We start from the raw sequence: 23,676 nt of genomic DNA, 5'->3' as shown, positions 1-23,676 counted from the left end.
ATGGTGAGTTCATAGAAGATTTTATTTTTTGCCACAAGTTAGCGGAAATTGATTTGAATTGTTTTTCTTCACAAAGTGTCATATTCCGCTAACTTGTGACAAAAAATAAAATCTTCTATGAACTCACCATACTCCTAACGGAATACCTTTGGGTGTCTCCTTTCTAGAATGGGGTCATTTGTGGGGTTCCTATACTGCCCTGGCATTTTAGGGGCCCTAAACCGCGAGGAGTAGTCTTGAAACTAAATGTCGCAAGATGACCTGTGAAATCCTAAAGGTACTCATTGGACTTTGGGCCCCTTAGCGCACTTAGGGTGTAAAAAAGTGCCACACATGTGGTACCGCCGTACTCAGGAGAAGTAGTATAATGTGTTTTGTGGTGTATTTTTACACATACCCATGCTGGGTGGTAGAAATATCTCTGTACATGACAATTGTTTGATTTTTTTTACACACAATTGTCCATTTACAGAGAGATTTCTCCCACCCAGCATGGGTATGTGTAAAAATACACCCCAAAACACATTATACTACTTCTCCTGAGTATGGCGATACCACATGTGTGAAACTTTTTTTGCAGCCTAGGTGCGCTAAGGGGCCCAACGTCCTATTCACAGATCATTTTGAGGCATTTGTTTTCTAGACTACTCCTCACGGTTTAGGGCCCCTAAAATGCCAGGGCAGTATAGGAACCCCACAAGTGACCCCATTTTAGAAAGAAGACACCCCAAGGTATTCCATTAGGTGTATGGCGAGGTCATCGAAGATTTTATTTTTAGTCACAAGTTAGTGAAAAATGACACTTTGTGAAAAAAACCCAATAAAAATCAATTTCCGCTAACTTTTGACAAAAAATAAAATCTTCTATGAACTCGTCATACACCTAACAGAATACCTTGGGGTGTCTTTTTTCTAAAATGGGGTCACTTGTGGGGTTCCTATACCGCCCTGGCATTTTACGGGCCCAAAACCGTGAGTAGTCTGGAAACCAAATGTCTCAAAATGACTGTTCAGCGGTATAAGCATCTGCAAATTTTGATGACAGGTGGTCTATGAGGGGCCGAATTTTGTGGAACCGGTCATAAGCAGGGTGGCCTTTTAGATGACAGGTTGTATTGGGCCTGATCTGATGGATAGGAGTGCTATGGGGGTGACAGGAGGTGATTGATGACTGTCTCAGGGGTGATTAGAGGGGAAAATAGATGCACTCAATGCACTGGGGAGGTGATCAGAAGGGGGTCTGAGGGGGATCTGAGGGTTTGGCCGAGTGATCAGGAGCCCACACGGGGCAAATTAGGGCCTGATCTGATGGGTAGGTGTGCTAGGGGGTGACAGGTAGTGACAGGAGGTGATTGATGGGTGTCTCAAGGTGTGATTAGTGGGGGGAATAGATGCAAGTAATGCAATGGCGAGGTGATCAGGGCTGGGGTCTGAGGGTGTGGGCGGGTGATTGGGTGCCCTAGGGGCAGATGGGGGTCTAATCTGATGGGTAGCAGTGACAGGGGGTGATTGATGGGTAATTAGTGGGTGTTTAGAGGAGAGAACAGATGCAATGCACTTGGGAGGTGATCTGACTGCGGGTCTGCAGGCGATCGGATGGTGTGGGTGGGTGATCAGATTGCCCGCAAGGGGCAGGTTAGGGGCTGATTGATGGGTGGCAGTGACAGGGGGTGATTGATAGGTGATTGACAGGTGATCAGTGGGTTATTACAGGGAAGAACAGATGTAATTAATGCACTGGCGAATTGATAAGGGGGGGGTCAGAGGGCAATCTGAGCGTGTTGGCGGGTGATTGGGTGCCCGCAAGGGGCAGATTAGGGTCTGATCTGATAGGTAAAAGTGACAGGTGGTGATAGGGGGTGATTGATGGGTAATTAGTGGGTGTTTAGAGGAGAGAATGGATGTAAACAATGGATTTGGGAGGTGATCTGATGTCGGATCTGCGGGCGATCTATTGGTGTGGGTGGGTGATCAAATTGCCCGCAAGGGGCAGGTTAGGGGCTGATTGATGGGTGGCAGTGACAGGGGGTGATTGATGGGTGATAGGTGATTGGCAGGTGATTGACAGGTGATCAGTGGGTTATTACAGGGAAGAACAGATGTAATTAATGCACTGGCGAATTGATAAGGGGGGGTCAGAGGGCAATCTGAGCGTGTTGGCGGGTGATTGGGTGCCCGCAAGGGGCAGATTAGGGTCTGATCTGATAGGTAAAAGTGACAGGTGGTGATAGGGGGTGATTGATGGGTAATTAGTGGGTGTTTAGAGGAGAGAATAGATGTAAACAATGGATTTGGGAGGTGATCTGATGTCGGATCTGCGGGCGATCTATTGGTGTGGGTGGGTGATCAAATTGCCCGCAAGGGGCAGGTTAGGGGCTGATTGATGGGTGGCAGTGACAGGGGGTGATTGATGGGTGATAGGTGATTGGCAGGTGATTGACAGGTGATCAGTGGATTATTACAGGGAAGACCAGATGTAATTAATGCACTGGCGAATTGATAAAGGGGGGGGGGGGAGGGGGGGTCTGAGGGCAATCTGAGCGTGTGGGCGGGTGATTGGGTGCCCGCAAGGGGCAGATTAGGGTCTGATCTGATAGGTAACAGTGACAGGTGGTGATAGGGGGTGATTGATGGGTAATTAGTGGGTGTTTGGAGGAGAGAATAGATGTAAACAATGGATTTGGGAGGTGATCTGATGTCGAATCTGCGGGCGATCTATTGGTGTGGGTGGGTGATCAGATTGCCCGCAAGGGGCAGGTTAGGGGCTGATTGTTGGGTGGCAGTGACAGGGGGTGATTGATGGGTGATTGATGGGTGATTGACAGGTGATTGACAGGTTATCAGGGGGGATACATGCATACAGTACACAGGGGGGGGGGGTCCTGGGGAGAATCTGAGGGGTGGGGGGGTGATCAGGAGGGGGCAGAGGGCAGGGGGGGAGATAAAAAAAAAATAGCGTTGATAGATAGTGACAGGGAGTGATTGATGGGTTATTAGGGGGGTGATTGGGTGCAAACAGGGGTCTGGGGGGTGGGCAGGGGGGGGTCTGAGGGGTGCTGTGGGCGATCAGTGGGCGGGGGGGGCAGATCAGTGTGTTTGGGTGCAGACTAGGGTGGCTGCAGCCTGCCCTGGTGGTCCCTCCGACACTTTATTATACATTATACACTTTGTAGCGGCGATCGCGGGGTTAACATCCCGCCGGCGCTTCCGTATGGCCGGCGGGATGTTACGGCGGGTGGGCGGAGCCAGTTGCCGGGGGAAGCGCGCGTCATCAATGACGCGATCGCTCCCCCGGCATAGGAAAAGGACGCAACGCCCTAAGGCGTATTGCGGTCCTTAAGGAATCCACTTTGCCGCCGCCCATGGGCTGTGGGTTAAAGGGACTCCGAGCAGTGCAGAAACTATGGAAAGATGCATATCATTTTAAAGCTTTCTTTCTCCTCTTTCCAATGATATATAAACCACCACCCTACGCCTTTTAGTTTTCGCTATTTTCGCGATTGAATTTGCTGCGGCCGCGATTTCGATCGCGAAAATAGAGAAAACTAAAAGGCGTAGGGCAACGATTTAGGTGTCGTCAGAAAGAGGAGAAAGAGAGCTTTAAAATGATATCCATTTTTCCATAGTTATATTGTATTACACAGGGCGACTTTTTGTCAAAGTCAGCAGCTGCATTCAGCAGAATGGAGCTGCTGACACTGGGGAAAGTGTCGTCCTCTGTAATACAATATAACTATGGCTTGATGGATATCATTTTAAAGCTCTCTTTCTCCTCTTTCTGACGACACCTAAATCGTTGCCCTACACCTTTTAGTTTTCTCTATTTTCGCGATAGAAATCGCGGCCGCGGCAATTTCAATCGCGAAAATAGCGAAAACTAAAAGACGTAGGGTGGTGGTTTATATATCATTGGAAAGAGGAGAAAGAGAGCTTTAAAATGATATGCATCTTTCCATAGTTTCTGCACTGCTCGGAGTCCCTTTAAAGGGAATTTCAACTTCTGGTGAGAAAAACTTTTTTTTTTCTTTCTTGTTTAAAGTGGATCTGAACTCTTGCATAGGACAGAAGGAAATCATAGAGAAATGCATCCTGTATTTAGAGTTTAGTCTGTATAATTCCCCCTCATCTGTGTCTAAGCACAAATTGTAATTTCATCTCTCCCACATGTCAGCTGACTGCCACAGCAGATAAACTAATTTTAAAGAATATCTGCTTCAATGAAAGCAGGAAGTAGAAACGGTGCAGATTTATTGCAGGATTTGTATCAGCTGTAACAAATAAATTATATAAGACAGTATACTAAATAGAGACATCTATTTTCATTTATTTAATGTTTTTTTTTATGGAGGAAAAAATTGACCCCACTTTTCCGATAAATATCTCATTACATGTACTGAAAAAACATCAGATTGATCATCTGTTTTACATTTTTGGAACAACTGATCGTATCCTATATAATAAAAAGCCCTTGTGTCCCTGCGTACTCCTGTGTGTTCGTGCGTTTAGCCTAGGCATGCAGGCGGACTTGGGACAGCAGGAGGATGGGGCAGACGTTTGTGTGTACAGTCTTTATATTTGTTTGTGCTGGATAGGAAGTACAGATTGGTTTGTTGACGGTAAAATATTCAATGTATTTATGACATTTTATTTCCGATCACATTTAACGGATCGCTCGGGCGAATTCTTAGCTGAGAATTATACTGTTAGTGAGCACCTGTAGGGTTCTGCCCAAAACTATCATGAAAGATTGTTTCAGCCAAGGGAAATCTGAAATCTATTGAAAATCTGTGTATAGTCTGTGGAAGGATTCAATCCCGCTCAGATCTAATTTGGTCAGAGAGGGATTGATCTGATAGAATCTGGTGGCCATCTACAGTATTAGTGTATGGCTACCTTTTGATATACCCCATTCTCTTATCATTTCATATTTTTTTATATAATAACAGGCAAATCAACATGGAAGTTGATATCTCTAGATTCGACATTGACGTCCCACGATGGGATCAGAATACATTCATGGGCCGGTTGAAGCACTTCTTCAATATAACAGACCCCAGGACTGTGACCGTATCTGAGCAAGAGCTGGACAGAGCCAAGCAGCTTGTTGAGGCTTGCAGGTAATTTCAGAGTGTTTTCTTTCATTCTAAGATTGTATAATTCTAACACTCCAAATAAAACCTTTCAGAAAATAGCAGGTGATGCTGCTTTATAATGGTGTATGTGGAAAACCTTTCTTTGCACAGCATTGCAGCCTCTAATAATTGTAACAATCACATTTAAAGCTTTCAAGCTTTATGCTGTTATAAAATGATTGAATTGCAGTCTGTCATTTTGTGAACATTTTCCATTCTTTTGCCCTACTAAAGTATCTGTATTCAATGTGTAAACCAAGTGTGTGTGTGTGTGTGTGTGTGTGTGTGTGTGTGTGTGTGTGTGTGTCCCAACAAATAAAGTTATATACTTACCTAGATAGAGGGTAGCCTCTAAATACTCCATTTCCCATGTCTTCCCCAACCCCGCCCTTGCTGCACACTGACCTCTAAACATGTCCAACAAGAGCTTTTCAGATATATTCTCCTGGCCACACTTCCCGCCGTGTACCACTTCTGCAAAAAGGAGAGTGTGGCCACAAACCAATAGAGCATCCTGGCCAGCAGCAGTGGGATCTAGGAGGAAGTGGAAAGCCTCTGAAGGATCCTGAGGCCCCGTTCACACTGCATGCGTTCGTCATCGGACAGTGCGTAGATGTTCACACTGCATGCGTTCCGGACAGTGCGGTCCGGGAACGCATGCTGCACACATTTTTTGCAGAAATGTGCGGCTGACCAATTCACCTCAGTGAATGGGATCAGCCACGCAACGTATACAAACGTGGATGGCGTGCGTTCGTATGCGTTGCGTTCCAAACGCACGGCCGTCCGCGTTTGCTAATGTGAGCGTGGCCTGAGGCTTACCTTATCCCAGAGGGGCTGCCTCAGGTTTGCTGTAAAGAACAACTGTAGTGAGAAGAATATGGAGGCTGCCATATTTATTTCTTTTTGGCTGCAGCAGTGTCTGAATAACACCACAAACAAGCATGCAGCTACTGTTGTCAGATCTGACAATAATGTCAGAAACATCTGAGCTACTGCATGCTTGTTCAGGATGTATGACTAAAAGTCTTAAAGGCGGAGGATCAGCAGGATAGCCAGGCAGCTTGTATTGATTAAATGGAGATAAATATGGCAGCCTCCCCACCCCTCTCGCCTGAGGCTAAGATGCTGTTTCTAATGGCCCATACTCACGAGGGACTTTTGTCGCCTCAACACGCGGCGCGCGCGTGTTGCGGCGACAGGTCGCCCGTGAGTATGGGCCGTTGCACGCGCGCGCACCCCGAACTGTCGCCCGTCGCTCTTGTCGCCATGCGATTGAAAGTTTCAATCGCATGGCAACAGTCGCCGCCGCACCTCCGCCGCAACTGTCGCTAGTCCGCGTGAGTACGCGGACTAGCGACAGCAACCTCCATAGAGGTAAATGGAGCTTCCGGCGGGGGGAGGAGGAACGTCGGCGACAGCTTCCGTCTCGCCGCTGGTCCCTCTTCCGCGTGTGTACGCGGAGGGACCTGGAGAGAAGCTGTCGCCGGCCTGTCGCTAGCACGCTCACGTGTGCTGGCGACAGGCCACTTCTGCAGCCCGTGAGTACGGGCCATAACAGTCTGTTCTCTCCTCCTACTACAAAGTTCTAAAGAGTAAAAACAGACCTGGAATGGCATCTTTGTCTTTACTGCCCATGTGATTAGGCCACTCATGTGACTTGCAGAGCATCGATTGCCTGCTTTGCTTACAGCTTTTGTAAGTGCAAGTGCAGTCTAATCAGCAGCAGGGGGTGGCATATACAGTAGCAGAGACAGTGTGCTATTTTGATCCAGAGCCTTGAGCTTTGGGAAACCTCAATGCATTGGCTATCATTCATAAAGGAGCTGGTGGTAAGGAGAATCAGTGCGGGAAAACACAGCTGCCGGTGTTTTAGACTTCAGGCTGCTGATTCATAAAAATGTATCCAGTTGCGGTAGCAGTGCGGAGATTCCCCGAACTAAGCTGGCGGTAGGCTTGCGGAGACACTGAAGCAGCCGAGTTGATACATTTCTCCGTGTTCCGCTCTGCTGCAGCTGCCTGGGAGGTCTGTGTGTCTCCATTCACTTACATTGTTATCGCCACATCAGAGGGAGCGGTATTTCCCGACCTCACACCACCGCTTGCGGTGATCTTTATGAATTAACATTTTGCTACATTTGTTCCGATAATCACCACGCAAGGCGGTGATTTATCACTCTGCTCAGTAATGTCAGCTTTTGATGCGGAAGGAGCCTTTATGAATGCTGACTTTGCTAAGTGGTCGGTAAAGTCAGCTGTTTTAAGCATTTCCGCATGCGGAAATGCTTTATGAATGATAGCCAATGTATTAAAATAGGACAAGAAATATACCAATAGTTAACATTACTATGGTATCAATAATTCATCTGTGTTGAAAGATTCCATTCTCATTAGACACTTTAATGAAGCAAAGCTACACAGATGCAAGAGTTCTTCCGAAACTATAGGATAATCATATTTATAATGGTGTTAAAGTGGTCTTTGCTAGAATAGCTTTGCTGCCTTCAAGGTGTCAGCATATTTCAGATTGATACTACAGTACTAACTTTGTTAACGCAACAATACACACACATACATTATTGTGTTGTAAGTTGGAAAATAACAGTTGAAATTCTTAGTTTCCCACAGCTTCAGTTTAACCACCCTGGCGTTCTGATTAAATCGCCAGGGTGGCTGCGGGAGGGTTTTTTTTAAATTAAAAAAAAACTATTTCATGCAGCCAACTGAAAGTTGGCTGCATGAAAGCCCACTAGAGGGCGCTCCGGAGGCGATCTTCCGATCGCCTCCGGCGGCAAGGAATAACACGGAAGGCCGCAATGAGCGGCCCTCCGTGTTTCGCTTCCCTCGTCGCCATGGCGACGAGCGGAGTGACATCATGGACGTCAGCCGACGTCCTGACGTCAGCCGCCTCCGATCCAGCCCTTAGCGCTGGCCGGAACTGTTTGTTCCGGCTACGCTGGGCTCGGGCGGCTGGGGGGACCCTCTTTCGCCGCTGCACGCGGCGGATCGCCGCGCTGCAGCGGCGATCAGGCAGCACACGCGGCTGGCAAAGTGCCGGCTGCGTGTGCTGCTTTTTATTTGGTGGAAATCGGCCCAGCAGGGCCTGAGCGGCAGCCTCTGGCGGTGTTGGACGAGCTGAGCTCGTCCAGACCGCTCAGCAGGTTAAAGAGAAAGTGAAAATAATGTAGTAAAAAAAAGTGCTTCATTTTTTACCATAATTATGTATAAATGATTTAGTCAGTGTTTGCTCATTGTAAAATCTTTCCTCTCCCCGATTTACATTCTGACATTTATCACATGGTGACATTTTTACTGTGGGCAGGTTATGTAGCTGATCCTAGCTGTTTTGGCTGTTAGAGACAGCTGTAAACAGCTATTTCCTGTCTGTGAACATTGTTACATTGTGGCAGTTTGCCCAGAGTACTGCGATCCCAGAGTTTCTTGTGGGAGGGGTTTCAGCACAAAATCGGTCATACAGCGCCCCCTGATGGTCTGTTTGTGAAAAGCATTATATTTCTCATGTAAAAGGGGGTATCAGCTACTGATTGGGATAAAGTTCAATTCTAGGTTGGCGTTTCTCTTTAACTATTCAAGGAAATATGAGCAAGCTACAAAATCTAAAAAGCTGCTTTAAAGGGAACCTATACTGAGTAAAATTATTTAAAATAAACACATGATGTAGCTGTAAATGAATATTACATACTAACCTCACCGTCAGTTCCTTTCAGAGGCTCACCATTTTCTTCTTACAGTGATCCCTTCAGTTCTGACAATATTTTGTCAGAACTGAAATATACCAGTTGCTGTCAGTTATATATCAGCAGCTGTCAGTTACAACTGAATGTGCAAAGTAATGTCCATGTTTCCCTATGGCTCAAGTGGGTGATATTACAGTTTAACAGTGTGCTGACCAGGAAGCTGTTATGGGGTAATGGCCATTTTTAAAATGGAGGACGGAGAATTCCATTGATCACAGTGGACAAACAGGACGCAGGAGAGGAGAAGGAGATTGATGACTCGACTACACAGGAGGTATGTATGACCAGTGTATGGTTATTTAAGCTTTTATTTTCAATTCAGGTTCTCTTTAAATTAGAGATTTTTGAATTCTATATAACAAATTAAGACATTTAGTGAAAATATCTCAGGCAGACATGCCTGCGCTACAATTGTTTTTTTTTTTTTTTTCAGGGCTTTTTTTATCCAAGTTAATGTAACAAAGGTAGATTGTTGCTAGGCAACGGGAGGACAGCTGGTTATCAAAACATCTCCAGTGGCTGGCATAGATCAATAAAACTGTCAGGTTTTAATGATCAGCTTTTTGTGTGAAATTCATTAAATCGGCTCTGTCACTTAGGAAATGTGTTTTCAGCTAATTAAAACTGCACATCCATCTCTGTTTATTAAATATGGTGACTTCTTTTAGCTTCATTGCTTGGTAAAAGGTTGAAATATTAAATTGGTGTACAATTCGTAGCAAAGAACATGGCCTGTTCATACAGGTGTCTACATGGGGCTTGGTACAAATGAGCACGCCAAATAAAAACTTAGTGAGATAAAACTCTGATATAACATTCAATAAAAATGTGTTTTCCTACTTTTTATTACCAATACAGTTTTATTGTATTTGCTTTTGTGCACAAGTAATACTGTCTGTTTACAAATTACAAGTTCCCCAAGTACAGTTTATCTACTCTGAAAGCTGCCATTGCATTTTATTCAAGCTGCTTTTTATTACATATTAAAATTTCCAGTGAGCACATCTGAACTGTGTGTATGCTTGAAGCACAAAGTGCTTCTTTTCAGTTACACACAATGTAACAACTGAGGAATGTAAACAAAAGATACTGTTATCTCCACTTCGGATCGGATGCTAAGCTGAAGGGGCTTTCCATAGGAAAAAAAGGTGCTGTGTTTAACTGTTTGAATGCTGTTCTGCTACAATTTTTGTTTGTGCTAGTAGGTTTAAGGCTGTAAGGAATCTCTTAAAGCAAAGAAGAAATGCTGAGTTTCAGACCACTTTAAGGTGCCCATCAACAATACAATCTTGATTGTATAATCTTACCAAATCCATTGTGGTAGAAAGATAAGATGAGGGAATTTACTTTGAATGGATAGTTAAGTTAGTCCCTTATATTACATAGAAGCTGTAAGATTGATCAATCAAGAATGTATTATTTATGGGCACCTTTAAAGTACTTAAAGAGGAACTATAGTGAAAATAATGTAATGAATAAAATTGCTTCTTTTTTACAATATACTCATGTATAAATTATTTAGTGAGTGTTCGCCCATTGTAAATATTTTTCCTCACCCTGATTTACATTTAAACTTTTGGAACACAGAGTAAACAAACATTCAACAGAGATGTACATGACAGCACTTAAAGTGGATCCGAGATAAACTGTTACTCATTGCATAATTGTTTTCCTTTCATATAGTTTATAGGGCATTCCTAAAGCCCAATACTTTTCTTTTGTTTTGTTTTAATACTCTAATTCCCTATAAACTAAACAAGCCTCGACCACAGCTCCCCCAGTGCCAAGGCACTCTCAGACTCCTGTAGCAAGGGCTTATGGGCAGGAGAGGGGAGTGAAGTTTTCACAGGCTGAGGGCTGGAGATGCAGATCAGCGTGTCTGTGTGTAATGATTACAAACAGAACATGGCTGCCCTCATTGTATCACAGGTTTGCCTGAGGAAATGAGGAATGGCCTCCTGAAACTAGTTGTATTTGTTACATTAATGAAAGAATCAGTTACTTCCACCACAGGTCTCCTGGGCTCTCTTTCAGCCACTTCAGTGCTACTCACCAGGGGTGCTCATCAGGACTCTCGAATTTGAATGTACCCGAATATCTGGTAGATTTTCATGGTTGTTGAATTCGAAGAGCGATCCTGCTCCCAAATTCGAAGTCGAATTTTCCTGAATAGTGCCTCCGTGATCACGAATTCGGATTCAGCTACCGTCGCCCAAAACCCAACGACTTTAAGTATTCATTGCAAAGCCCCCTTAAATGCCAGAATCACCAAATTTGCAGGTTATGTTAAAAAGAAAAGTGGGAGCAAGGGGAATTTTTTTTTTCAAAAAGACCTTATACTTTTTGAGAAAATTGTTTTTAAAAGTTCAAAGAAAAAAAACGATACATTTAAATGCGGGTTCGTGGGAAATATTTCCCAGCAGTTAACAGCAAAGGCCCCTTATATCCTAGCAACACCAAATTTGCAGGATATGTTAAAAAGATAGTGGGAAACAGTATTTTTTTTAAAAAAAATTAAAAATGTTTATTTTGGGGAATGTTCGGAGTGTGGGAAATCTGAAAAACAAATGACGTGGGGTCCCCCCTCCTGAGCCTCTGTAATCCCTTGTCCCCATGCAGGCTGGGATAGCCAGAATGCGTAGCCCAGGTCGACTGAGCTATACCAGCTCGCATGGTCCATGGTATGGGGGGCTTCCCCCCCCCCCCCCCCCCCCCCCGGAGCCCTTGTCCAATCCTCCAATCCATGGACAAGGGGCTCTTCCCCCACCTCTGGTAGACCAGGAGGAGGTGGGTGCGGTGACTCCCTGGGGGGGGGGGGGGGTTCGTGGTGGCATCTAGGAGTCCCCTTTTAAGAAGGTGACCCCAGATGCCCACCCCCCTCCCAGGAGAAATGAGTATAGGGGTGGAAAGTACCCCTTACCCATTTCCACAAAGGGTTAAATGAAATAAAAACACAACCACAAGTAAAGTATTTTAATAATCTTAATTAACCAGAAATACTTACCTGTACCTTTAAAAAAATGTTCCCACGTCAATATCCTCGGTAATGATCCAACGTATACAGTATCCTCTATCTTGCGATCTTCAATTAAGTTGATTAAAGATCTCCCACGGCAATTACCTATACTATACCTTAGAATGCGTCCTGCCGACGCATAGCGCCGGCTCACGCTGTCCTCCCCGCCTCCTCACCTGTCACCCTCACTTAGCCTGGCACCTGTTGCACCAATGGGTGCATCGGGAGCCAGGCTAGGTGACGGTGGCAGATTGGGAGAGACAGCGGGAGCCGGCGCTATACGTCCTGCACAGGACGCGTTCTAAGGTATAGTAACCGGCTCATCAATGAGCCGGTTCTTTTTGTATTGAATCAAATGAATCGGTTCAGAGCTGATTCATTCGATTCAATGCAAAAAGAACCAGCTCATTGATGAGCAGGTTACTGTTCCTTAGAATGCGTCTGTAACAAATGGGGAATTATCTCCGTGGTCAGCGCACAAGATGTGCGCTGACACTGCGGAAATCCTCCACAAGCGTTTAAATAACAGAACCCAGCTTTGGTGCAATGCACCTGTAGAGAGGAATTCCCACCGGCAGAGGAATAAACCGTCTGCACTGCCACAGATGCCAGCTAGAAATTGTACGAGGTGAAGCAATACAAGATAGCCCCTCGAGAGAGAGTGAGTACAGAGACAGATGGCTCGATTCACAAAGCGGTGCTAACCCAGTTAGAGACTTTAGGCATGATAACCATTGCACCACTCTGGTGAAAAGCCAGTTTAGGTGTGATAAGTTTAGGCATGATAAGTTTAGGTGTGATAAGTTTAGGCATGCTAAGTTTAGATAAGTTTAGATCGCTTGCAAAGTCCCGCACGCAAAGCAGCGCCATTAAACTTTATACGAAGTGCACCAGTCTTTGCTAGCGTAAAACTTTTGATCAGCTGTGCACTGCGGTGCTAACGCAGTTGGCGCTTAAACTTATCACACCTAAACTTATCACACCTAAACTTATCACACCTAAACTTATCATGCCTAAACTGAGTTTAGGCATGATAAAGGGCTTTTCACCACGGTGCTAACTGTTAGCACCGCTTTGTGAATCAGGCCCAGAATGTATGTATGTACACCAATCTAGTCGCCACCTGGCGACGGCGAACACACAAGAGCAAAGACCAAGTGGGAACGCAATCGCAAGAATGGCGATTGCTAATAGCGACACAAGTCTGAGTAAAGACAGAGCATAGGAAGAATAAAGGCAGAACCGATAACAAACTGTAATCCAACACAAAGGAGCAGACAAGACTAACTACACGCGGTCACCACACGTTAAGCGCAATAGCTACAAAGCGCGTGCACGGCAGGTCACCGCACGTTAAGCGCAACAGCGACAAAGCGTACCAACCCTGACTAACCACTGAAACACGAAAACAAATAGAGAACGCGAACGCTTGCTAGTAGGTTACCTTACCGAGACAACAGCAAGCGTTCGTTCCAGACAAGACAGACAGAAGGAGTTACCAGTAGCAACTGCAGCTCTGGCTACACTCCTAGACAGAGTACAGAAGAAACCACTGCCTCTACCGCTAGGGCGGCTGTGATCCAGACAAACAGATAGATGGAGCAACCAGTAGCAACCGCTGCTCTGGCTTACACTCCTAAGACAGAATACAGAGAGATCCACCGCCTCTAACGCTAGGGCGAATGCGATCCAAACAGACAGAGCGATTTCCTGTCAGTCGCCGCTTGTGACAGAACCATCGCAACAGATAATACAGAACAAGGCAAGACAGATGATAAACGACCTCACTATGCTAGAAGGAATGCTAGTGCACTCCCAAGGATAACTACTCTAAGATAATATTAGCAAACCATTAGCAGAGGGCTGAGACTCCAGGTAAGTCTAGCAGGACCGAACCTTTATGACCAGCAGGGATTTCTTGGAGGAAATGGTATTTATACTGCTAGCCTTCAAAGGAAGCAGCAAAGCAATTTGCATGACAAGTGGATGCAAATCCCTTAACAGAACAGCAACTCTGAGGCAGGGAACACAGTTGACTGTTCTCGTGCGCGTTTTCTCATGTTAATCAATGTGCTAGTACACACTTACTATGTTGTTCGCGCGCAGAAAAAAAACTGACATTCTGCATCCTGATTCTGCACATTTTGGCAATTTTCTGTATCAAATACATCAGCTGCTGTGAAAAAACGCGCGTTTTCCTGCATGGAAACACACTTAGTGTGCAGAAAAACTATGCAGAAAAATGCGCGCGGAAAACTGAAAGTCAAGTGTGTTCCCTGCCTGAAAGTTGCAGAGTGAAGACAGGTCTCCTTTCCAGGGACCTGCAGCATTCAGACCTGAAAACTGGTCAAAAAGCTGCCTGCCTGTGCAGACAGCAGAGCAGATCATTACAGCGCCCTGTGCAGGACATATAGCGCCGGCTCCCGCTGTCTCTCCCCACCTGCCTGCACCTGTCACCCTCACCTAGGCTGGCACCAGGTGCCAGGCTAGGTGAGGGTGACAGGTGAGGAGGCGGGGAGGACAGCGGGAGCCGGCGCTATACGTCAGCAGGAAGCATTGTAAGGTATAGTATAGGTAGTTGCCGTGGGAGATCTTCAATCAACTTAATTGAAAATCGCAAGATAGAGGGTACTGTATACGTTGGATCATTACCGAGGATATTGCCGTGGGAACATTTTTTTTTAAAGGTACAGGTAAGTAGTTCTGGTTAATTAACCACTTGACGACCAGTGTGGTTTGCCTGATCTGTACTGCGTGGGCTCTCCAGCCCGCAGCACAGATCAGGATTATGCCAGGGCGATCAGACTTACCCCCTTTTTTCCCCACTAGGGGGATGTCCTGCTGGGGGGGTCTGATTGCCGCCGACTTGCTGCGCTTTGCGGGGGGGGGGGGGGCTCTTCAAAGCCCCCCTCCGCAGCGTTTTCTGTGCTCCCTCTCTCTCCCTCCCTACCTCTTTCTCCCTGGGCTGCACAGGACGGATATCCATCCTGCGCATTGTAGGATAGGCTTCAGCCTATCATATGCCGGCGATCCCCGGCCAATCAGAGGCCGGGGATCGTCGATCTGCCTTACGGCGCTGCTGTATGATGTAAACAGCGGGGATTTCTTCCCTGCATGTTTACATTTTGCCGGCGAGCCGCGATCGGCGGCTGTTCACGGAGACACCCTCCGTGAACGGACATGGAAAGGCCGCAGACGTCGAACGAGCGGCCGTTTCCATGGAAACCCGCAGACGACCAGTTTACGCCAATCGGCGTTAGCTGGTCGCCAAGAGGTTAAGATTATTAAAGGAATTTTTCCGTGGTTGTGTTTTTATTTCATTTAACCCTTTGGAAATGGGTAAGGGGTTCTTAGAGGGGACTCCCAGACGCCACCATGAACCCCCCCCCCCCGGGGGTTGTCACCCCCAACTCTTCCTGGGGCACCGGAGGTGGGGAAGAGCCCCTTGTCCATGGATTGGACAAGGGCTCCAGGGGGAGGGGGAGGCTTGGCCACCCCTCCCCCCCTGGAGCCCCCCATACCATGGACCATGCGGGCTGTTATAGCTCAGGGTGCGAAGCCCCATTCGGCCGGGGCTCCGCATTCTGTACCAGCCTGCATTCTATCCCAGCCTGCATGTCGCATTCTATCCCAGCCTGCATGGGGGGGGCAAGGGGTTACAGAACCTCAGGGGGGGGACCCCACATCATTTTTTTTTTCAGATTTCCCACACTCAGAACATTCCCCAAAAATAAACATTTTTAATTTTTTTGTAAAAAATATAGTTCCCCACTATTTATTACATATCCTGCAAATTTGGTGTTGCCAGGATGTAAGGGGCCTTTGTTGTTAACTGCTGGGAAATATTTCCCACAATCTGTCATTGACCGGCATTTAAATGTATTGTTTTTTTCTTTAAACTTTTTAAATCGATTTCCTGCAAAAAGTATAAGGTCTTTTTGAAAAAAAAAATTTCCCCTTGCTCCCACTTTTCTTTTTAAAGTGAGTGTTTACCGTTTTAAAAATAAAAAAGTCGGATACTCACCTAAGGAGAGGGAAGGCTCGGTCCTAATGAGCCTTCCCTCTCCTCTCCCGGTGCCCGGTCCCGCGCAGGATCCCCTGTGGCAGTATTCGACCAGTTCGGTCAAATACTGCCACTTCCGCATGCCGAAGGGAGCTTTCGGAAGCCTTCGGGAGCACTCGGGCTCCCGAAGACGGGCCGCTCCATACTACGCATGCGCGAGCGACCTCTATGACGCACTCTCACATGTGTAGGATGGAGCGGCCCATCTTCGGAAGCCCGAGTGCTCCCGAAGACCTCCGTAGTCCCTGCGGCTGCGGACGCGAACAGGGGAGCCAGCGCAGCACCAAGGGCACCGGGAGAGGAGAGGGAAGGCTCATTAGGACCGAGCCTTCCCTCTCCTTAGGTGAGTAACTGACTTTTTTACTTTTAAAACGGTAAACACTCACTTTAACATAACCTGCAAATGTAATGATTCTGGCATTTAAGGGGGCTTTGCAATTAACCCTTAAAGTCGGCGGGTTTTGAATCACGAATTCGTGATCACGGCCGAATTTTCCCCTGACCCGGATCCGAATGAATGAACCTGAATCGAATTCGAGTCCATTCGAATCGGGCGAATCCCAATTTGACCCAGACCCGAATTCGAATGTACTCAAATAGAATTTGGGTACATTCGAGCATGCCTGCTGCTCACCACCCAGCCACCTCTGTAGTGCATCTGAACAGAGCAGTGTGTGGATTGCCAGCTTTTTAGGAATGAGACTTGAGTCTCATACAGCCCGCAGGTGCCTGCAGCTCTGGTGTTACAGCCAGTGCTGGGACACCAACAGCTACAAATCAGACAGCTGCTCCTGATATCCTGCTTCCAGCCACAGGATCCCTTTGGACAAAGAGCCTGCTTCTGACCTGGTCCCTGGTCTGAGTGGGACAAAAGCCTGCAAGCTGAGAATACCCATAAGGGCATATCAGTCACCACATCAGGTGAGATCTGTCTACAACCGGCTGGTCTCCCTTTTATCATCAGTCTTCTGAGTGCGCACTTTTTGTGTTTTTTTCCCCACCCCATGTCCTTTATAGATCTTATTGTATCACAGGAAGAAATAATCATATACTGTTGAAGCTGCTTGAACCTAGATTTGCTGTGTAAACAATCTAAACTTTAGATAAGATATAAGTTACTTGTTATAGTTAGTTTTTCATCTCGGATCCGCTTTAAGATGTCGCTACCTGTGCTAAATTTAAGAATGTAAATCAGATAGAGGAAAGATTTTACAATGGCCAAACACTGACTAAATCCCTAAAGTAATATTGTAAAAAGTAAGCAATTTTATAACCTATATTCTTTTTGTAACCGTTCCTTTTTACTTCAGGAGGATACAATATTTTGCAGTACACTGACTATTCTCTCTCTCTCTCTCTCTTCTTCTCCTTCTCTCAGTTTAACAATTTTTATAATACATTTGTGGTAAAGCTTATTGCTTCACTGAAAGTAACCTTCAGGTATGGCATTCTCAGGTTTCTACAGTCTGTTTTTGTAACAGATTTTTTTTTCATGCTCATTGAGATACTGTACATCCACTGCTGAAGGCCCAGATTAGACTGTGTATTCTGTGTTTAGAGCAGGTGGCACTCCACCAGGCACCAGCATTGAACAGCTGCACTATGCCAAAAAGCTATATGACTCCGCCTTTCACCCAGACACCGGAGACAAGATGAACCTGATTGGCAGAATGTCGTTCCAGGTCCCAGGAGGAATGGCAATCACTGGCTGCATGCTGCAATTTTACAGGTGACATTATTCATCATTAATTACTACATGTATGATAAGGATTTGCTTTTAAAACTTAAATCACACCTAACTTAAGGCAAAGCTAAATAAGGTAAGCAAGAAGGTATGTTCATGCTGGATCCACATACCATTGTTGTCCGTTCCTTGTGTGGCCTCCCCTTAAAGTAAACCAGATATCTAAAAATGGCAAAAATCGATACCTACCCGGGGCTTCCTCCAGCCCCATAAACAAGTCTCCATCCCTCGGCATCCTCCCGCGGTCTGCCCAATAACGTCAGTCCTGGTGTACTGCGCATGCACGGGAGGTCCGCTTGTGAAGTAGACCCAGACTGTATCCGACTGAGCCAGTTACAGGGGCTGATTCCGGCTGAACGGCAGACCGCAGGCGGACGCCGAGGGACTCTGACATGTTTATGGGGCTGAAGGAAGGCTTGGGTAGGTATCGATCTTTGCTATTTTTAGATATCTGGTATACTTTAAGAGGAGGGAATGGGAACATCGCAACAAAGCTGCCTCATCCTGCCTGAAACTTTTTTCATAAAGTGGTTACAGGAGCTGGGGGGAATGAGGAGAGGAACGAACAACACGTAAAGGTATGGGGATCCAGCATGAGCATACCGCTGTGCTTAGCTTAGGTAGCTTTGCCTTAGATTAGTTGTGCTTTCACATTTTTATGTTATACAAAAAAGTTTTGTGACAACACAACCTTTTACATAAGGACACCCTTCTGATTGACGTTTCTTACCCAAATTTGTTCAAACCTGCACATCCTCTAATCCATTAAAATTTGAGTGCTAAATATAATCAGAGTGCTTAAATGTTACTGCTGCAGGCACACTGTGATAGGATGGAAGGGCCACTCTATTCATGTTTAGTGAGTGGGGCTGCACCACCTGTTGGACTCAAAACGCTTAAGAGCTGCATCCACTAGAAGTTAACTCAATATGCCACCCTGCAGTGTTAGGGAGTCTTACCCAAGGACTCTTTACTGAATAGGTACTGGCTTCAACCAGGATGCAGACCCTGGACTTTGATGTTAGAGCCGGTGCCTTTAACCAGTAACTCAGCACCTCATCCTCCCCCCCCCCCCCCCCAATGAAGCAGGTGATTTCGGTGCTCAGAGGCGAAACCAGGCTCCCCATAGCAGCAATGTTATGCTGCACAGGGCGCCGTGGTGATTGCTGGACCTTGAATTACACCTCCCTCTGAGTCACTACGACTCGAGGGGGAATAGTATTTAACGCTGCCGGGGAGTTTAGTGGCAGCAGGAAGAGCCGTCTCCCGGCGCCCAACTCACCAGCGCTGTACTAATACGTAAGCCCCTTTAAGTGCTTCTAAACGGGCCTAAAAGTGTCCCCATTACACAAGCAAGGGTGACTGTAATTTACCCCCTTTTCCTCACCATTCCTTGCAGGTCTTAATGTTCTGCATTTGTAGGATGACCTAATCAGGGGCGTACCTAGAAAGCCCCGGGCCCTCCTGCAACAAAAAATTAAACCTCCCCCCCCCCCCCCCCCCCAGGGCCCGCTCAGGGACTTTTCGGGGGCAGGAGGGGTCGCAGCATAAAAGGAGAGCTGTGGCCGCAGATCGGTGGGGAGGGGGGAAATCCCCCCCCCCCTCCCTCGCCTCGGTCACTCCTCTCAGCGCTCCCCTCCTGCAAGCATTCATTGGTGGTGCTTGTGGCACTCGCGGCGGCGGCAGGCAAGCTGAGCACATACCTCCTTCTGGCCAAAGGTCTCCGATCACTAAGTGCTTCATAGAACTTCCTGTTTACACAGGAAGTTCCATAAAGCACTTAGTGATCGGAGAGACCGGCCAGAAGGAGGTATGTGCTCAGCTTCCCTGCGGCTGCCACGAGCACAACCAATGATTGCTTGCAGGAGGGGAGCACTGAGAGGAGTGCCCAAGGCGAGGGAGGGGGGGGAGGATTTCTCCCCACTGATCTGCGGCCACAGCTCTCCTCTTATTCTGCGACACCTCCTGCCCCCAAAAAGTCCCCAAGCGGCTCCTACGGGGGGCCCCGCCCCCCCCCCCCCCCCCGCGACTGCAGGGGTTGCATCCCCTATTGTTACGCCAGTGGACCTAATAGGCATTATGCCTGCATTTCCACTTTCTGGAAGTACTGATGAGAGTAGGACCTGCTGGGGCTCCAAGCCCACCGACTTTAATAATCAGCTTGAGTTCACATCATCAGGGTTGCAGTAATGCACCCTTTTCTTTTTTCTTTCTCTTTTTTTTTTCTGTGAGCTTCAGCTTTATTTTAAAGGACTTACGAGGCCTGTTTTCTAAAAAAAAAAAAAAAAAAAAAAAGTTAGATACCTGTGTTAGTTTGTAAGGCACGGAGGACACCGTCCGCACCCTCTGTGCCGTTCCGCCGGACCCCCGCCTTTCAATATCCCCCCGAACGTCCCCCGACCGCACTGCGCAGCCGCGGCCAGCTCCGGCGGCCATCTTTGTGAAGGCTGGAGAGCCCGACCCGGGCCGTGCAGTCGGGGGACGTTCGGGGGGATATTGAGCGGCGGGGACCCGGCAGAACGGCACGGAGGGCGTGGACGGCGTCCTCCGTGCCTTACAAACTGACACAGGTATCTAACTTTTTTTTTATTTATTTTTTTAGAAAACAGGCCTCGTAAGTCCTACACCTCCCAACTTTTTGACATAAGAAAGGACATTTTAAGACGTGCCCTTGTCACGCCTCTATCCACGCCCCCACCACACACATCATCATGCATACCACAAAGAATTTAGAAGCCAAAGATGTAGTCTTATTATTCAAACCACACTGGTCTTTTCTATCATCCTTAGTTATCCTTCATTTTAACATTAACAAATAAGAAATATGTTAAATGTAAAGGATGGTGATAACGTTTAGAGTTAATAAGGTTAAAAACATTTTGCAGTAGAAAAATAAACATGTTTTCTCAGATCTGCACATCAATCCTAAAAGAGAGACAAATGAAGAAGAGAGAGGGATTTGGTTCCCAAAGAGGGACTGTCCCTCCAAAAAAGGGACAATTGGGAGCTATGGTTTAACCATTTAATAATTAAATTATTAATGAAAAGTGCCATTTGGGTTTTCTTGAGCTGCAAATGAACATTACATATCTGTACCACATATATATTAATCTTTCTTGATACCCAATAGCCAGCATCAATGACATTAGTAAGCAATGTCAAATAATATCTGACTCTTTTGTGGTTTTAATATTGCAGGTTAAAAAATATAAAGCTCTAGTATGGGAAGCTTGCATGTATTCCCAGCTGTTTATCTGATATGTCCACACAGGTTCATCTCAAAGGTCTGCTAATCATTACCCTGGAGAAAGATTGCAGGGCCTATAATAATGTGGATGAGCATGAATAAATATAATGTGAGGTTAAGTAACCAGAATACACCATTCTACTTGGTCAGCAAACTCTGTGCTGATGCTGAACTTCTGTGCTCACATATATGAAGCTAGGTCAGACAGCTGTGTAATTCTCATCTGTTTATGCTTGTGGCTAATGTGTAGCTTGGTGACTAAAGTGATTAGCCTCAGAAATCTATGTGAGTTTTGCTCTCCATACACAGATATAAAGCATTGGGTCAGCTTTTAACAAATCTGTACGAGTGTGTTGCTTTGATACAGTAGGTTCACACTTATGTGAAAAACGTATCCGTGGCTCAGTTTTTTGGCCCGGATCAAAAACGGAGCCACGAATACTAAGGTTAAAGATAGCAACCCTTTTCATTTAAATAAAAAACATCCGCCTGCGTTCAGAGGGATCAGTGTTCAAAACCTGAACGAACCTTCCGGATTTGCAACACTTTTTCACGGACCCCGTATACATGGAGGGGTAGTGAAAATGAATAGGGAAACGGACCCCCCTCTACACAGGCAGTTTTGGACACAGAAACTGATTTAGTTCTGTGTCCCAGCCTGTTGCCGCCATGCTAGAAGGGGGTAGCGGGGGAGGAGGGGTGGCGGGGGGGGGCATCCGCCCCCCACCCCCACCCCCCCAAACTTGGTCCCATGTCCCCACTCCCCCTCCAGCTACTTTGTTAACATATATAGCACAGCGAGCTGGGAGCTTACCTTCTTCCTCCGCTCGTCATGTCACTTCCTGCCATGCGGCCCTCCGAAGTATAGAGGGCGGCATTGCAAGAAGTCAAGATGCCCCCGTCCTGGCTGCTACCCCCTCTCCCCCACGGCTGGGCATAACTTTCAATAGACTGGAATCGTATGCTATAAAAATGCATTTTCAGGAAAAACGGGGGAGAAAAAAAAAGTGTAGAAAAACGGATCCATTTAAAACGGATCCAATCTGCAAGTGGACCAGTGTGGACCTAGCCTTATATTAAGCTCTTTTACTCTACTTACCACTTCCGGGCCACAATTTGTATTCAAATTCCCAGTTTGCCTGTGTTATTGGCAAATGGACGTTTTAATCCATCAATCGCCGCTGCCATGTACGCGTGCTCCCCCTGCACATTACTCACTGAGACTGACACATCTGTGATTGGTGATGTGAGCACATGTGTTCCCTGAGCCAATCACAGTGCCTGTAAGGGAATGTTCATGGCTTCAAGGAGAAGCCAATGAATTTTCCTGTAACAACACTGCCTGTGTGCTTTGAAGTCTATTCAGACGACACAGAATAGTGTGTGTGGAGACATCTAGTGGTAAAAAAAATTATAGTTTTCGGCCATTATAGCTTTAAAATAATACATGCTACCATAATAAAAAAACCTATGTATTTTGTTTGCCCGTTTGTCTCGGTTATTACACCATTTAAATGTTGTCCCTATCACATATGGCGCCAATATTTTATTTGGAAATAAAGGTTCATTTTTGCATCCATCACTATTTACAAGTTTATAATTTAAAAGAAAATTGTAGTATACCCCTTCACATGCATATTTAAAAAGTTCAGACCCCTAGGTAACTATTTATGTTATTTTGTTGTTGTTTTTTTATTGTAATTTTTTTTTCCATTAAACATTTTATTTAGGTAATTTTTTTGGTGTTGGGAAATAAACAGTTAATTTTTATGTTATACTGTGTGTAAATTGCCTTGAAAAATGTATGTAGATGTAGTTTTACTATTTGGCCACAAGATGGCCACCTTGATGTTTTGTTTTTTCCTTGTGCTTCTCGCTTCCGGGAAACACAAGGAGGCTGGGAAACTTTTTTTTTTTTTTTTTTTTTGCAGAAAGACTACAGCCTCTGATAAGAGACCGTCGGTTTTTCTGCTGGGGACTTAGATCGGTGAACGGGAACCATGTTCCCGTTGACTGATACCAGGGCTACCGGGGAACGGCGCGGCAGCACGCCCGTGATCGCGCGCGCTGAAGCCCGGCACCACAACAGAGCAGCCGCCTGGACGTGAGGATCACGTCTGGGCGGCTGAAATGGTTAAAACTATAGGGGATGGAATTGGAGAAAGCACTTTTTTTTTAAAGAAAGTAAAGTAATTACTGTACTGAAAACAAATATCTTGCCCCCCACCCCTCCCCCAAAAAGTAATATGTGGCGAAAAAAACAAATTTCGGTTTGATAAGTAGTGATAAAGTTATTGGCAAATGAATGGGAGGCGCGCTGACATGTGAAAATTGCTTTGGTCTGTAAGGATAAAAACGCCTTAGTGGTTAAAGAGCACAATCCAAAAAAATAAATGCAATTTGTGTGTACAGCAAATGTGTGTACAGCAAAAAATGGTGAAAAAAAATCCACTTTTGTTGGCCTAGTGCTGATTATTTCAGTACTGCCATTTATTACTCCCCTTCCACAGCACCAATTTTATAGGTAGGGAGAGTGAGGCCTACTCCTCCTACTGCCACATTTTCCATGTTCTCAGTCTTTGCCGTGCTGCCTGTGTGGATGTATTTCTGCTTTTTCTATTTCTCATGACTTTCAGTTAACCCATCTCCCATAAATTAATGGTAACTGACCTCCACTTACTTCTGCCCACACTACTTATAAGGTTCTGTCTCCCTC

At 46.1% G+C, this 23,676-nt stretch overlaps 1 protein-coding gene across 2 annotated transcripts in view; it reads left to right on the top strand.

The window, feature by feature from the left end:
- SFXN2 (sideroflexin 2) overlaps positions 1-23,676 on the top strand; it is a 106,177-nt gene that overhangs the window by 14,111 nt on the left and 68,390 nt on the right. For both annotated transcript variants that reach the window (XM_068257546.1, XM_068257545.1), the window contains exons 2-3: positions 4,947-5,117; positions 17,528-17,698. In XM_068257546.1, the coding sequence (XP_068113647.1) occupies positions 4,957-5,117; positions 17,528-17,698 (332 nt within the window). In that variant the 5' untranslated portion in view covers positions 4,947-4,956. The remainder of the gene's footprint in view (positions 1-4,946; positions 5,118-17,527; positions 17,699-23,676) is intronic.

This window comes from Hyperolius riggenbachi, chromosome 10 (genome assembly GCF_040937935.1).
Source record: "Hyperolius riggenbachi isolate aHypRig1 chromosome 10, aHypRig1.pri, whole genome shotgun sequence".
Lineage (NCBI taxonomy): Eukaryota > Metazoa > Chordata > Amphibia > Anura > Hyperoliidae > Hyperolius > Hyperolius riggenbachi.
The sequence above is the reverse complement of the archived record's forward strand: the minus strand, read 5'-3'. Positions and strand labels throughout refer to the sequence as shown.